The 14,612-nt window shown below is 35.5% G+C and overlaps 2 protein-coding genes across 5 annotated transcripts; one reads left to right on the top strand and one right to left on the bottom strand.

The window, feature by feature from the left end:
- Positions 1–3,921: 3,921 nt before the first annotated feature.
- On the bottom strand, positions 3,922–5,136 carry LOC128855082 (MICOS complex subunit MIC19). The gene is made up of 2 exons (XM_054089692.1): positions 4,828–5,136; positions 3,922–4,642 (listed from the first exon to the last, which is right to left on the bottom strand). The coding sequence occupies exons 1-2, from the start codon at positions 4,943–4,945 to the stop codon at positions 4,122–4,124; spliced, it is 639 nt and encodes a 212-aa protein (XP_053945667.1). The 5' UTR covers positions 4,946–5,136; the 3' UTR covers positions 3,922–4,121.
- Positions 5,137–6,284: 1,148 nt separating this feature from the next.
- Positions 6,285–11,580, top strand: LOC128855083 (uncharacterized). Of its 4 annotated transcripts, XR_008453689.1 has the most exons (4): positions 6,285–6,484; positions 6,559–7,806; positions 8,021–8,351; positions 8,434–8,524. XR_008453689.1 is itself a non-coding variant. In XM_054089693.1 (3 exons), exons 1-3 carry the CDS (start codon positions 6,418–6,420, stop codon positions 11,312–11,314), a joined length of 1,434 nt encoding a protein of 477 aa, XP_053945668.1. In that variant the 5' UTR covers positions 6,285–6,417; the 3' UTR covers positions 11,315–11,580. The 4 variants fall into 4 exon arrangements, 3 of the variants coding, with proteins under 3 accessions (XP_053945668.1, XP_053945669.1, XP_053945671.1); XM_054089693.1 differs by lacking the exons at positions 8,021–8,351; positions 8,434–8,524 and adding an exon at positions 11,196–11,580; XM_054089694.1 differs by lacking the exon at positions 8,021–8,351 and having other exon boundaries at positions 8,519–9,540.
- Positions 11,581–14,612: the final 3,032 nt, after the last annotated feature.

The raw sequence follows: 14,612 nt of genomic DNA on the forward strand, positions 1-14,612 counted from the left end.
AGTAGGATAATTTAGAGTTAACTGTTATGTATAACTAATTCGCGAACTACGAACACTTGTTAGCACACGTCTGAATAGATTGAGAGCTAGTCGATGACTGCACAATTGTTTTAAGTTTACTAGGTTAATGGAAATCAATGAGGTAATTTCTGCCACTGATTTAGACGAATTTCTCGCTTCCAAAATCTCCATAATTGATTAACGGCTAAATAAAGTATGTATGTACATTCCGATTCACTTGAATTTTAAATTTTAAAGAAGGTTTACCATAGATGTGGGAACGCAATCCAAGCTTTGACCACACTTGAGGTGTGTACAGGTGCATCCTGTTGATATATCCAGTCGTCTTCAATTTTCAATTTGAACGCGCCATAGTACGATATTGCTCCCTATACCTTAACACACATGTCGACTCAAGTACCTCTTCTCCTTTCCTAAGTAAGGAAAATAGTAATTGTATTCATCAGATTGAACTTATTTCCTCACTAAATGCTACTTTTTTCCATTCACCGGGATCGTTATTTGTAATAGAACTCCAATCCATTTTGTCCCTTGCAAAACGAGGCGGTGTTCTTTGTAAAATTATTCAAAGGTGTTTTTTTGTAATTTTTAATGCTACATTTGCTGGATTTGCTGGCTGCATTTGCCGTTTCTTTAATTTTTGCTGTTGAAATGGCGGATTTTGGGGTTTCCTTCGGTGTCAAAGCCATCGCAGTTCTGCCTTTAGGAGACACCTTGTTTAACGCCATAGGAGACACCTTGTTTAACGTTAAGATCCATAACATTTGGACTTCGACCATTCGATTTGGCGATTTGAAAGTCCCTCTGAGGTCGAGATATCGATTTGTCCTTTTTCGCTATTTGCTAAACTGTTCTGTGTTCCAATTTTGCTAGAATTAAGAAGTTTTTGATCATCAATGAATTCTTAAAAAACGCTCCTTCTTCACAGCTTTAATGTGCAAATATTGTAAGCACAATAAGTATCTCTATCCAACTCCCACTTGCTCGGCTACCCAGGATGCAACTAAAGTCATTAAATTTGAGAAATTAAGAATTGAACTGGATGATAAAGTTAACTGGAGTACATCCGCTCTTGAAAGGAAACTACAAGAGTGTACCTTTCACTGATATACAGGTGGCTCGAAGACACCAGTAGGCATAGGCGCTAGAATATATGGCCCCAGAACAAATCATTCTGTACCGATGAGTACCATGCAGAGATCAATTTAGACAGGAATCTCCGGAATGACCGTCTTGGCATTCTGAGCGTTAGTTAAGCGGCAATGTAATCCTGGGACGACCTTGAGTGTATAGAGAAACTGAATTTTTTAGGAAAGTACAATCGCATCCGGCTCATTGGGGTATAAGACACAAAGTAGCGGACGCATTGGTTAGAGCGGCTGCCTCGCTACCAAAAGGATCCGAGTCCTTCCTTGCTATGGGACAACACACAATCAAGAAGAAGCTTGGGACTGGAGAGCTAAGACTAAGTGGAGTTAGCTGGCACCAAATTTTGGGGCTATGCTAGGCGAAAGCACGAGCATTCTCACAGGCCATTGCAGATTGCGCAGCCATCTGCACAGGATTTGGATATGGTCCACTGACTCTTCTCGTTTCTGCGACCAACGTCCGGAGATTGCAAATTCCCGAGAAATTCCCTTGAACTAAGTTTTCGCACAAGAAAAGCAGAAGTTGTATACTGGCTCATTCATCAAATCAAATTCATTAACTCAAATAATTAGCAATTTTTAGTTAAAACAAAAAATAAGACAAAAATGGCTTTATTTCGCTCAAATTTGTTTCCAAACCCCATTGCAGAATACTATCAATTTCGAGAAAACATTTTAGAGATGAGATAAAGTTTATTACGGCTACACATCTTTACGGCGAATATGCCGGTAGTTTAACTCCCCCTTATCTAGAATAGTCTGCGAGATACTTGACAAATCTATATTTTACATGCGAGGGAATCCTTACAGCACCAACTACCTTTGTAAAGGGTGATCAATTTAGAGGTATCGGAATTCAAATTCAAAAATTCAAATTGATTGGGCAATCTTTTTATTTTTGTGAAGAACCATCATGACATTTATTTTTGGCGCAACTGCGTCGTAATTCGGCCATCCGTTGACACCAATTTTGTGTGACTCGCTGGAGGACTACGATCGGTACCTCGTGAATAACTTAAGGGGTTACATGGGTTTCGTCGGGTAAAAAAGGCCTATTTTCAATATTTCTTTTTTCTATGTAAAAAATTATTTATTTACTTCAAACTTTTTTCTGTCTCCTCCATTGTGACGTCATTTCCGGTGGCCCCTCGAAAAAAAGGTGCGTTCGCGTTGTCAGCATAACTCCTGACAGGATCATCAAAAATGAAAAAACAAAAATAAGTGTTTTAGTTAAGACCATAAACTCGTACTTGAACGAAGGAAAGAAAAAAAGAAAAACTGGAATTTTGGCAGACATTTTTCCAAAAAAATTAAAATATCGGTCAAATTTGCTTGACATTTTGTTTTTTTTAAATAGTTGTAATTGAAAAAAAAATATTTCGTTCAAGCACGAGTAAATTGTGTCTCGAACACCTGTGTAAAATTTCATCAAGATCGGTTGAGTAGTTTTCGAGAACATTTGACAACCGACTTTGAAAACACAGCTCCGAGAAAAACGCGTTTAATGTTTCGAGTAGCAATAAAAGTGGCTTGGAGCGCACACATTCCAAAGGCTGTATCTCCGAAACTATTATTCGGATCGACTTGAAAATTTAGGATAATATTCTTGAGATGCTGTAGAAATTAATAAGCCAAAAAATCGATTTTTTGAACCCACGAAACCCATGTAACCCCTTAAGTAATGTTGGCTTCCAATGCCTCAATCGAAACTGGTTCATCCACAAAGCATTTAAGCTTTAAATACCTACACAAATAAAAAAGTTGTGATATCACACGATCTTGGTGGCCAATCAACTGATCCGAGACGAGAGAAAAAATTCTCACCGAAACGACGCAATAAACCCTTTGTTTCACGAGCTGTATGTCAAGTAGCGTCGTCTTGTAGAAACCAAATGTTGTGGAGATTACGGGCTTCATTTTCCGGTATCAAAAAGTCCTTTATCATGTCGCGATAGCGTTCGCGATTCTCTGTTATGAAGAAATATGGGCCGATGATTCATCCAGCCCATAGGCCGCTTACGGTTGTTTTCAATGGATGTTATGGCTGTTTTTGAATGCCTTCGGATTGCATTTCAGCCCAAATATTGCTGAAATAATTATGTATTTAGTTTGGCAGTAGTCATGTGTGATCTGTCAAAATAACCCTATTGGAAAAAGTACCTCCACTCTGATCATCCTTTATATGCTCTCTTAATGTCGCCCTCTCTCCATCCGGCAAACACGATCGAAACAGATCGTATTTTGTGCCTAGCTTAATGATAACACTGATTAAAGCGTCGTCATAGAAAAGTGAAGTCAATGTTACTTTTAAAATTAGTTGTGCTCTTTAGAAATGAATTTGGAATATATGAATAGAAGTTTTATTCCAATAAATAAATTATTTTTAATATTAAAACAAAATCATTCTTTCATTGGCTACCATTAATCGCATTAAATGAGAATTAAAATAAGACTGCGTTTGAATTCAGAGAAGTTACATGGAGAAGGCGATGCAATAATTATTAATGATGTAGAACAGCGAGAATAACATTGCACACATATTTTGTTTAAGACCGCCTATGTTTAGATGTCCTGCATAGATCGAACCTCCATAAAGCGGACATTTAGGTCATCGAACATGTTTTTCTTATGGAATAAAACTTGATCAACATGCTAATTACTTAGTTGATTTAAGTAAATACTTAAATATTCAAATATTTTACCAATCGGGTGCAAATGGCGACAACTGAATTAATTATAAATTCGAATGCAATCGATGTGTAGATGTCTTCAGACTATAATTTGCTTTCGGATTTCATTTACTATACATAGCTTTTGACAACTGTTCAAATTTTTTAAATTAATATCTTTAAACTTATTTTACTGAAAACGAAAATTAAAAAAGTTGATAGCACAGTGATTTGTAAAATGTAAACTTCTCTATTAAACACTAAATCCATTTTAAGTTGTCAATTAGGCTGCTTTTGCCGCTGGCTTTGCATCTTCCGCATCAAGTTTTTTGATACGATTCATATTGACACACTCTTTGAAGGCAGCTACTTCACTGGCACATTTTAATGTCTGGCCGGGGTTTGCGCGATAACAAGCGATTACTTGTGCCTTAATCTCCTGACATGGTGGCAGTTGATGTATAGGAGGGGCTGTTGCAAAACGTTGACGAACATCTTCGACAGCTGATGAATATTCCTTTTCCATGATTACATTCGTCTTCTTTAATGTTTGTTCCAGATCGGCCAGACGCTGACGCCACATAGCGTCGTTTTGTTTCAGTTCGGCCTCTTTTTGGCGTGCCATATCAGCTGCGGTAATTGTTGTACCACTTGGTGCTACGTAAACTGTTGGCGGTGCCTGATAAACAACTGTCGGTGGCACGACTGGTGCCGCAGCAGGTTTTACCGGTACGGGGCGAACTTCCTTTTTTGGAGGTGGTGGTGGTGGTTCCGATGCTGCAGCAGAAGCGGCATTTTCTTTGGCTGCAAAGAAAGTCAGTTTCGTTAGCCGGGTTTTGAAGTTTTCATTACAATTTTATATTCAGAATTTGTTTTGCTGTGGTTGCATAATCAAAGAATATGACAATTATCAAGTATTACAAGGCCTTCCATTCTATTTAATACCTTTCTGTAATTTTTTTCGCCGTGAATACTCTTTACATATATACCTTGCTTACTTATCCCTTTCTTCAGACGTTGCACAACTTCATCCGAAACATCGATAACTCCAGCGTTCGGGTTGTCCATCGACACTGATCGAGGTTCAGTTGAATGAGCCGCTCCCATTTTATAATTATTCTGTTACCACTTCTCCGGATAAACTATTTCAGTTCTAATAGGTTTAATTTAGTTGTATCATAGGCAAAAGTTGTAGCAAAGTGGTAATAAAATGTGTTTTATTCACATACAACTCGAAATATTCCATCCACAAATAAGAAGGCAAACTTGAACGGCTGCACGCACGACAAAAGTCATAATCAGCTGGTTTTCGGAACGTAAACCAAGGCGAATTCGTTTATACTTTAGAGTTGCCGAATACATGACAATCGAATAATTTCAATAGAAATCCTGCGTTTATATTTCAATTTTTCATCTTAGTAACAGATTTTTTGCAAGGCTATACCCTGTCTGTAATTTGGATTTGGAAAGGAGTGCATATCAGACAAGTAAGCTTTGACTAATTTAATTTTCTCATACGATTTCGCTCACAGTTAAAAGTGCCTAGAATGTTATACCTATATATATTGTAATTCTTGCTCCTTTTTTGTTACAAATTAAATATTAAATACCTAAAAATCAAATAACTTATTGAATATAAATACGCGGCTTTTATTTTCATTATCGAATAAACACAATGAAAATAAGTGATTAAGCTGTTTTTCAAATTCAGAACCGCAGGGCTTATTTTATATCTTCATACTTCTGAATATTTAAAAATTTGCTCTGAGCTCAATGTAGCGAATAAAAAAACGAAAGGAATAGAGTTACATCGTGCATACTCAGTGAATGGTTTGGTAATGTTGTGATTGTGTTTAAATGTGATTGTGTTGAAAATCGAGTAAAATCTTTTAATTTTGATTCTGAGCCCTTATACTATAATAATCAAGCTCTTAACTCTCCTTCAGCTTTTTCGCTGGCTTCCCAAAGACGATATGCGGGTTACATCGCCTATAGCGAGTTGCTACTGGCCTGGTTACCTTTAGGTTTCTCATAAAAATATATATGCATACATATATATATTACATTACTGTTTTGAAAATCGTAAGTTTCTGTTGTCTTACAGGAAGGTGTCGCGCAAGACGTATTTATAAAAGGTTGTGTGATTGGAGTAGTAGATTTCTTCTTCTTCCATTCGCCTTTAATTAGATATGCCAGTAAAATGGAATGACGGAAAATTGTTGTTGTTGTGTTGCGAATGCACGACTATAATATTTTTTTCTATTTTTCAATCATCCATTCCTCTATTTTCTTTGTCTTAACAGTTCTAATTCAAAAAAATGTTGTTGTTGCTCGAATGCCACCACCTTGAATGAATTCGCTTTGGTTTCTCGGCCTTTTGATTCTTTGTTTTGGTGCTCTCATTTTGTATTCCTTCTGTGTTTTCTTTTCTTTCATTCCTCTTCCGTTTATTTGTGGAGAACGTTTGTTTGCCGCGAATTTCGCTCAAGTTTGTTTTTAAATAAAATATTAAATAATTCGTCCAGCCATTTGGTAGCATGCCTTTTTTTGATGTAAATTTTGAAAATCAGTAATCGAGCATGGAGGCCATCCCCAGACTAAAGAAGAGAGGTTCGCTAACTCTGGGACGACGTCAGAAAGGAGATGGTATGGCACGTTTATTAAATAATTTACAAGATATTTTACCGAATTTTTATAATTACTATTTATTTGACCGTCAGCATCACCCCACATTCTACAAACAAAGACGCGGTCTGCAGCAATTGCCAACAACACTAATGAAAACGAAAGTAATCTTTTGAGAACACCCAAATCAATAAGTTCCAATGGTGGCATCGAATGTACGCCGCCCCACAAGAAAATCAATTTAGATGACAGCATTGAGGAGTATTCGCCAAAATGTTTCGATGCTAGCTTTTCGCCTAGTTATTTACTTTCACAGACACTTTCATCAGGCAGCCCAGAAGTCGGTTGGAAATGGGGACGTCGTTCTGTAGATGAACGAAGAGAAACGTCTGTCGCTACACCGGACTCTGCATATGCGGCAGATAGTAGTTTCACATCAGCTGGTTCCAGTAGTACAGAGGTAATAAATGCAATTGAACGCATACGTAGCGAATCACATAACCATCGCTTTGCTTATGAAATACGAAAAGAAGAACAGCGCCGAAAACGTGAGCTACAAATACGACGTGCCGAAAAGCTACGTGCAGATGAATTGCTTAAACAGCGCTGCGCAAAACTTGAAGAAGAACTGCGTGAAGCTGAAAAACGTCGTAGGCGAGATATTGAAAATAAGACGCAATCGCAAACACAACCCCAAAAACCTGAAACGATATCCAACTATGAAGTTGCACCAGTGCATTCGGAAACGGTAGTTGATTTACAGGCGATCGGTGATGCATTTGCTAATGCCAATGACACTTTGAGTGACTTCTTTAATGATTCCGACTCTGACGGTATATTACTGCAAGCTACACAACAGGTAGAATCCAAAATAGTAGAGCTAACCCAAAAGTCCCCGGCAGAAGTTACTGCATCGGGAATGGATACAAATGGTTCGTCAATAAATACAAGTGATTCAGAATTAGGAAGCCTAAACGTGTCAAATGAAGTACCTGCTTCAGAGCGACAGGAAAAACGTTCATCGCTCTATATGAAATTCCTCGAGGATGACTTGCCTGATGACTGTTTTTTCTCCCTCGACGAAGTGATTCTGCAAGCAACTCAGCAAGGAAATAAATCACGCAACAATTTTCAACGCTACAATTCCATGCCCACTAGAACTTTAACCACCTTAGCTACTGGCAGTGCCGCATTAGGTAAAACAGCAACATCAACAACAACATCCACAACTACGCGTGATAGCAAGCCGACTACGTTAACCACTGCAGCAGTTTCTACGCCAAAAATTAAAAGGCATGCAAGTTCACATGTACTCAATCCAACCTCGAGCGATGCCTACACTTGTAAGTAAAGATTCCTAGTAAATATATTAAAATTGAGTGAGGGGGTAAGGATAATGATTAGAAGGTTTGCCCATCCCAAGAAATGTAACATCGGCTGTCACGACATTGAAGAAACGGCAGCAAATTTGTATTCTTCCTTTCAAATCAGTCGCCCAGATATCAACGAAGTAACATTTACATTGGCGGTGTTGATTTTTTCTTATATCGCCAACAGAATCTCAATTTTGTCGTAAACAAACCGCTGCCACGTCTATTACATCAGCCAATCAGCTGATTTCTTCAAAATAACTGCGAGCAGGTTAATCGTCTGATGTTGGCCACACCATTTGGATTCTGTTCATCGAGTTATAGGGGGTGGTTTCAGTGAAAAGGTGGTTAGTACAGTGCGAGTATTCTTCACATATAGAATAAACGCTGGTTCTATTCTGGATAAGTAGGAGTTTAATCCATTTCAATATCCATATTGTGCTTATGCAGTGTGGTATGGGTTTCACGAGACAACTCTAGCTCTTTATGTGCGATAGAAGCAGTCATGGGGAATGAGTGTAAGAATGTTTTAATTAACTTTTGGAATTTTGGAGTTCAGTACATTTCCCGAATAACTTTGCTATCTGCTTTAATTTACAGGGTCTAAATTAGTAAACATATCAAATAACAATGACAACTGCATTCATATATGTGTGTATGTTTTATTTTTTTTTTGTCATCGCAGATCGCGATCGTCAATCGTATAACAGGAAGTAAACTATCGACCTTACCTAAGGCAGCGCACATGGGTTGATCCTGATAGCTGACTGATAACTCTTTTGATTAAGACAATATAATACATAAGTACCTTCCTACACTTTTTAAAATAAGCCTTTTGAATAAATTATTAGTATGGATATTTTTAAAAGTACGCGTCGGTTTAAACTTTATGATATATTAATATTTTAGTATTTGTTTGTTATGCCTATCCTTCACTTCAAAGTGAAAGTAATTTTTTAGAATCAGCCTTATTGTTATATGACAGACAAATATTAGTGTTGCTGGTTTTGTGCAAATGTATACGAGAATTATCAAAAATTCAGAATTGACTGGGCAAAAAATGAGCCTAATTTATACTTAAGTACTCGCATATTATAGCTCTAAAGTTTCAGTTTATTTAGTACGTAAAAAAGCTTTATTTGAGATTAATATCACTTTTGGTTTAAAGAATAATCAATTTTTTTATACTTTTTTAAATAACCAAATATAATGCTTTGTCGACTCAATGCAGAGAATCCGCTTAAATTTTCATGAGAATAATCTTTTGCTGTAAAAACTACAAAAAAAAAATATATGTATGTATATCTTTTCCATTTCCATTTGACTTTATAGGCCAGTAGTAAAACCCTGCGATACATTTGTATGTATTTAAGTGTCACTTTGTTAAGTCGTTTTTTCACGCTTAGCTCTTACAATTCATTAAAAAATTTCCATATGTTTTGTTTCAAGTTAGAAATATTTTATTCATTTGGGATTTTTTTGTATGTGTTAAAAAATGCATAACTAATAGTTCACACTGAACCACTTTCGGCAACTTCATAGTGCGAAGTTTCATTTTTAAGCGGTGCTATTTTTTGGTAAAATTTGTTTAATCAAGGCATGTGAAAAACAAAAACAAAAAAAAAATATATTAATTTTGTTTACCTATAAAACTCAATCATCAATGGAAATTAAAGAAAAATAAACTTTTCAGTATTTACGAACTCATTTTATTATTGTTTTCCTCTTTATTTGGTGTTTCAACTTTTCTAACATTTTCTTCAGAAAGTGAAAGCAGCCAGGATGTATTCAAGGCCTGGCCACATACTTAAAACAACCTAACAAAAAACGACTTTACCCACTCCTCCGGTGCTCAGTGGTAGTAAGGGAAGTGTGGAGAAAGATGAACTAGGCAGGTTGGCCATAGTAACAGAAGCTTAGTAAAATAGAAACTACAAACCACGTTTTTCGAAAGGCGCGCCTAGATGTTGGTTGAAATAAAACATTTAAAAAAGTGGATTCTTTCTTTGAGGTTTCACTATTTTTAATTCAAAAATAATGGTGAAAAATAACAGCCAACTTTTACTTTTATTTCGTCGATCAAAAATAGCAGTTTATATTTTCATAAAATTATACGGCTTTACAAACAAAAAAACACATATGCAAACTAAATTTTAACTTTTAGTTTTTAATCGTAAAAATAGAAGTCAGATTCTAATTTTATTTTTGTCAAAACAAAAAAAAATTAAAGGCAAGTTTTAAATATATATTTGACTGAAAAAATAAAAGTCCATTTTTCGTTTTACTTTTGACAAAAAAAGGCAGATTTTAATTTTTATTTTTGACAAAAAAAAATTAAGTCAGATTTTGATTTTTGTTTTTGACAAAAAAAATTAGGTCAGGTTTTAATTAATACCTATATTTGTCCAAAAAAATAAAAGTCCTATCTTAATTCTATTTTCGACCAAAAAAATAAAAGTCAGATTTTTATTGATATACTTGACTATTCTATTTTTTTTGGCCAAAAAAATTAAAGTCAGATTTGAAATTTTCAAAACAAAAAAAAATTAAAGGCAAGTTTTAAATATATATTTGACTGAAAAAATAAAAGTCCATTTTTCGTTTTACTTTTGACAAAAAAAAGGCAGATTTTAATTTTTATTTTTGACAAAAAAAAATTAAGTCAGATTTTGATTTTTGTTTTTGACAAAAAAAAATTAGGTCAGGTTTTAATTAATACCTATATTTGTCCAAAAAAATAAAAGTCCTATCTTAATTCTATTTTCGACCAAAAAAATAAAAGTCAGATTTTTATTGATATACTTGACTATTCTATTTTTTTTGGCCAAAAAAATTAAAGTCAGATTTGAAATTTTATTTTTGGCCAAAAAAAGTCAATTTTCGAAATATTATTATATGTAATTAATAGCATAACAGTTGCGGTCCCTCTTTGAAATTACGAAATTGTTTTTTGCAAAAATGTTTTATTCCAAAATAAATTTAATACTAAGAAAAATAAATATATTATATATGTATATATGTATTATATTATATTATATATAAGATTAGATTAGTTTTTGAAAAAATAATAAAATTAAGTTACTCCACATAATTGTGCTGCATGAAGTAGATATTTCGAATTGATTTAATTTTTTAAAAATAAGGCTGTGAGGTAAATTTTATCTCTCAGGATTCTCTAGAATGTAGAAAATAATTTTTTTTGCGAATCTGCTGTGTTGTGTGCGTATGTGTGTGCACACATATATGTAAATGTAAATATTTTTTTATTGTATATTGAAGATATTTTATGCTTTTTATTTACATAATATTTTATAAGCAAAATTAAATATAAAATATATTGAAAATTGCTATTCCTTTCCCAGTACAGCAACTGCACGAATACCACTTGACTCAATGTAAAGCCATTATATGTAAAATATTAAGACGGGAAGTCGTCAAGAGCCGCTTGTGTAAATGCAATACTTTTGGCTTTAGAAGATAAAGTGCCGAATAAAGTCAAATTTCGTTGGTGCATTTTTCAATTGCAATTCTTTAATATTTTTGTACTCCAAATAAGTGTTCATTATGTATCATTGCTTTGCTTCGATATTTTTTAACTTCTCATATTCATTGTTCTATTAATTTCTATTGATTTATCATGTTTGATTTGTGTGATAAAGCGATTTTTGTATTATACATAAAGTTATATAATATAATTACTGGTGTCCTGCTATAATAAACTGACAAATAAATATTGTGGAAAATGAATATGTAAGTGTTTGTGTGCTTAATTAAATTCATGTAGGAAAATCAGCCAAATCTAGTAACTTCGGAAATCTGAAGGATTCTCTTCTTTTTTTGTTCTTCGTTTATATTTTAGGAGCTGTAAATTGTCCCGCTTCACAATCCGTTTTAGGTACCTAGACTGAAATCGGGGCGGATCAAAAAATGCCGAACTCTTTTGAATATCGTCTGCACTAAGGTCTCTGCAGGCTTAATTTGTGTTTCTAGGAAGAAAACACGGAAAAGAGGTGGCGGTGAGTTAGAAGTGTTTTTACTAACTGAAGCGATGATTAGATTTCATCCACAATGGTGTTAATCAAAATGAAAAAACAAAAGTAAAATGTACCTTCACCATTCGGGCCAAAGATGCCTACTATGTATCTGCATATAATCTAAAGAGAAACTCCAAAGTGTTTCCTCCAAAGTAAATCCAAGTCTTCTCCTGTGGGGCTTGTCGCTGACGTATTGGCCTCCATAATATAAAGCTGGGAATAACTTAAATGGATACTGCAAAAACTGTTATAATGAAAATGAACAAGACACATCTTCTATAAAGATAACTAAATAGTTTTACTCAGTAAACTAAGTACCACTCCGGTAGTCGTTGGCCCGGGTTCATTGACCGCTCATAAAACGTCAAAAAGCAAAATTCTTTTTTTCTGTCAGCAGTTGCGCTTTGGCCTAAAAGTTGTGTGCTGTCCGGAGGAGACATAAAATTGTAAGTTGCTCCATGGGACAAAATTAAGGCGTAAAGAGTTTGACCAAACACATAATATACGATCTTAACGTCAACTATATATAGGAGGGCCCAACTGGCGTTTGGAATCTAATTAGGCTATAAATAGGTAAAAACGTATGAATATTTCTCCAAGATTTTTTAATTGGAAAGTGTATGCCTGCCATTGGGCATGGATCCCAAATGATTTACACGTCTGGCTTCGGAGTAGTCTATTCTGTCAACCCGATTTTTTAGTACATTTTTGCGATTTTTTTTGTGTAGAATCATTTATGAAATTTATTTTGTAAAGATAATCTCTTTCAACTGTTGGCCGCAACTGCGCCGCAATTCGGTCATCCGTCAACACAAATTTTGTGTGACTCGCTGGAGGACTTCGGTCGATACCCCGTGAATAATTTTAGTAATGTTAACTTACAATGCCTCAATCGAAGCTGGTTTATCCACAAAGCATTTAGGCTTTATATATCCCCACAAATAAAAGTCCAAAGGTGTGATACCACACGATCTTGGTGGCTAATCAACTGGTCCGAGACTAGAGATAAATTGCTAACCGAAACAACGACGTAGCAAATCCATTGTTTCAATTGTTTCACGGACTGTATGGCAAGTAGTGCCGTCCGCCGTCTTGTTAGAACCATCGCCGTGTTGTTGTGGAGATAACGGGCTTCAATTTGCGACATCAAAAAGTCGTTTATCATGGCGTGATACCGTTCGCCATTGACTGCTACATTGGCGACAGCCTTGTCTTTGAATAAATATGAGCCGATGATTCCTCCAGTCCATAGGCCGCACCAAACGGCTGGATGTAATGGCTGTTTTTGAATAGCTTCGGGTTACTCTTCGGTCTAAATACGGTAATTTTGATTATTGACGTAGTTATTAAGCCAAAAATGGTCCTCATCGCTGAACACCATAAGTTGGCCAGAGCATGAACACTTCACGTTGTTGAGGTGTAAGTTTTTTCATGATGAAATGTCAATGAGTGCTGAAATATAGTACTCGTATATTATGTATTTAGTTTTACAGTAGTCACGCGTGATCTCCCAAAAAAACCCTATAGGAAGTACCTCCAATTTGATCACCCTTTATGTAATTTTTTGGTAAAAATGCTTATTTGCAACGAATCGCTTTCCAATCCATTAGGCGAACTTTGCTTTAGCGAAAAGCGATCCATTTTGTAAATGCTTAACTATAAAATAAACATCTCTCATAATAAGAAAATCGATAGTTCAAATTCCGAATGCTAGGTGAACCACTCTGTATGTACAGGGTTTGATTGAAAAGTAATGAGCCTTCCCGCGCGAAGCGTCTGCCAAGCGATCAACCGAATCGGCTGGTGGGGGAAAATGGTCCTTCGACCTTCTCCTTCTACTAGAAACCGGTCCCAGTTCGATGGCAACAGCGGTGCAGTCAGCATCACTCCGCTCGTGAAAGTTGTTTTAAAAGTGTGTTAGGATTTTGCAGTGGCGAAAATGCAGCGATCGTTGGAGCAACGTTACTCGATCAAATTTTGCGTAAAGCTAAACAAAACGAGTACCGAGACTATTGGGCTACTCAAGGAGGCTTACGGGGACTAATCTCTGTCCAGTGCCCAGGTAAAACGGTGGCACAAGTCGTTCAAGGAAGGCCGGGAGAACGTCGAAGACGAACAGCGCTCTGGAAGCTCTGGACTCTCGAGGCATCGTCCACAAGGAGTTTGTACATCCAGGAAGCACTTTAAGGGGTTATACGCAGTTATGACTTTCAAAAAAATCGATTTTTTTATTGCATTTTTGTAATGTACATATATTCAAAAGTATACGCACGAAATTTGAAGTAGATCTAAGCAATACTTTCGGAGTTATACCTAAATATGTAGAGATGCCTCGGCACATTTTAAGGTAGGTATTGAAACTTTAAACGTGTTTTTTTCAAAACGGCATTTTTCAAGTCGGTGTACACGATATCTCGAAAACGGCTTGATTGATCGGTCAACCGTTTTAACTCAATCTTTAAAGATACATTTTCTAGTAATTAATCGTTCCTTTTGTAAATCTGATACTTATTTTCCATTTTATAATCAATTTACGGCCAAATTTTAACGTAAAAATCGAAATCATTTCTTTTAAAAGCTGCCATTTTGTGAAAACTCACTATTTTGATTAGCCGAACGATTAATTACTAGATAATCTAATATATTAACAAAATTTGTTTGGTTTTTTGATTTCAGATAATCCAATCCTGAGTTACGATGTACACCGTAAATCGTCTTTTTTTAAAGGAGGTTCCAGAAATCGCC

This window comes from Anastrepha ludens, chromosome 2 (genome assembly GCF_028408465.1).
Source record: "Anastrepha ludens isolate Willacy chromosome 2, idAnaLude1.1, whole genome shotgun sequence".
In the NCBI taxonomy this organism is placed as follows: domain Eukaryota; kingdom Metazoa; phylum Arthropoda; class Insecta; order Diptera; family Tephritidae; genus Anastrepha; species Anastrepha ludens.

Bases quoted from the DNA above. Each gene is read 5' to 3' on its own strand.
- LOC128855082 (XM_054089692.1), bottom strand. From the start codon at position 4,945: ATGGGAGCGGCTCATTCAACTGAACCTCGATCAGTGTCGATGGACAAC. The intron at 4,643-4,827 runs GTATATATGTAA...CTTTCTTTGCAG, and splicing joins GAAAGGGATAAGTAAGCAAG to CCAAAGAAAATGCCGCTTCT.
- LOC128855083 (XM_054089693.1), top strand. From the start codon at position 6,418: ATGGAGGCCATCCCCAGACTAAAGAAGAGAGGTTCGCTAACTCTGGGA. The intron at 6,485-6,558 runs GTATGGCACGTT...TTTGACCGTCAG, and splicing joins ACGACGTCAGAAAGGAGATG to CATCACCCCACATTCTACAA. The intron at 7,807-11,195 runs GTAAGTAAAGAT...TTCCTTTCCCAG, and splicing joins CTCGAGCGATGCCTACACTT to TACAGCAACTGCACGAATAC.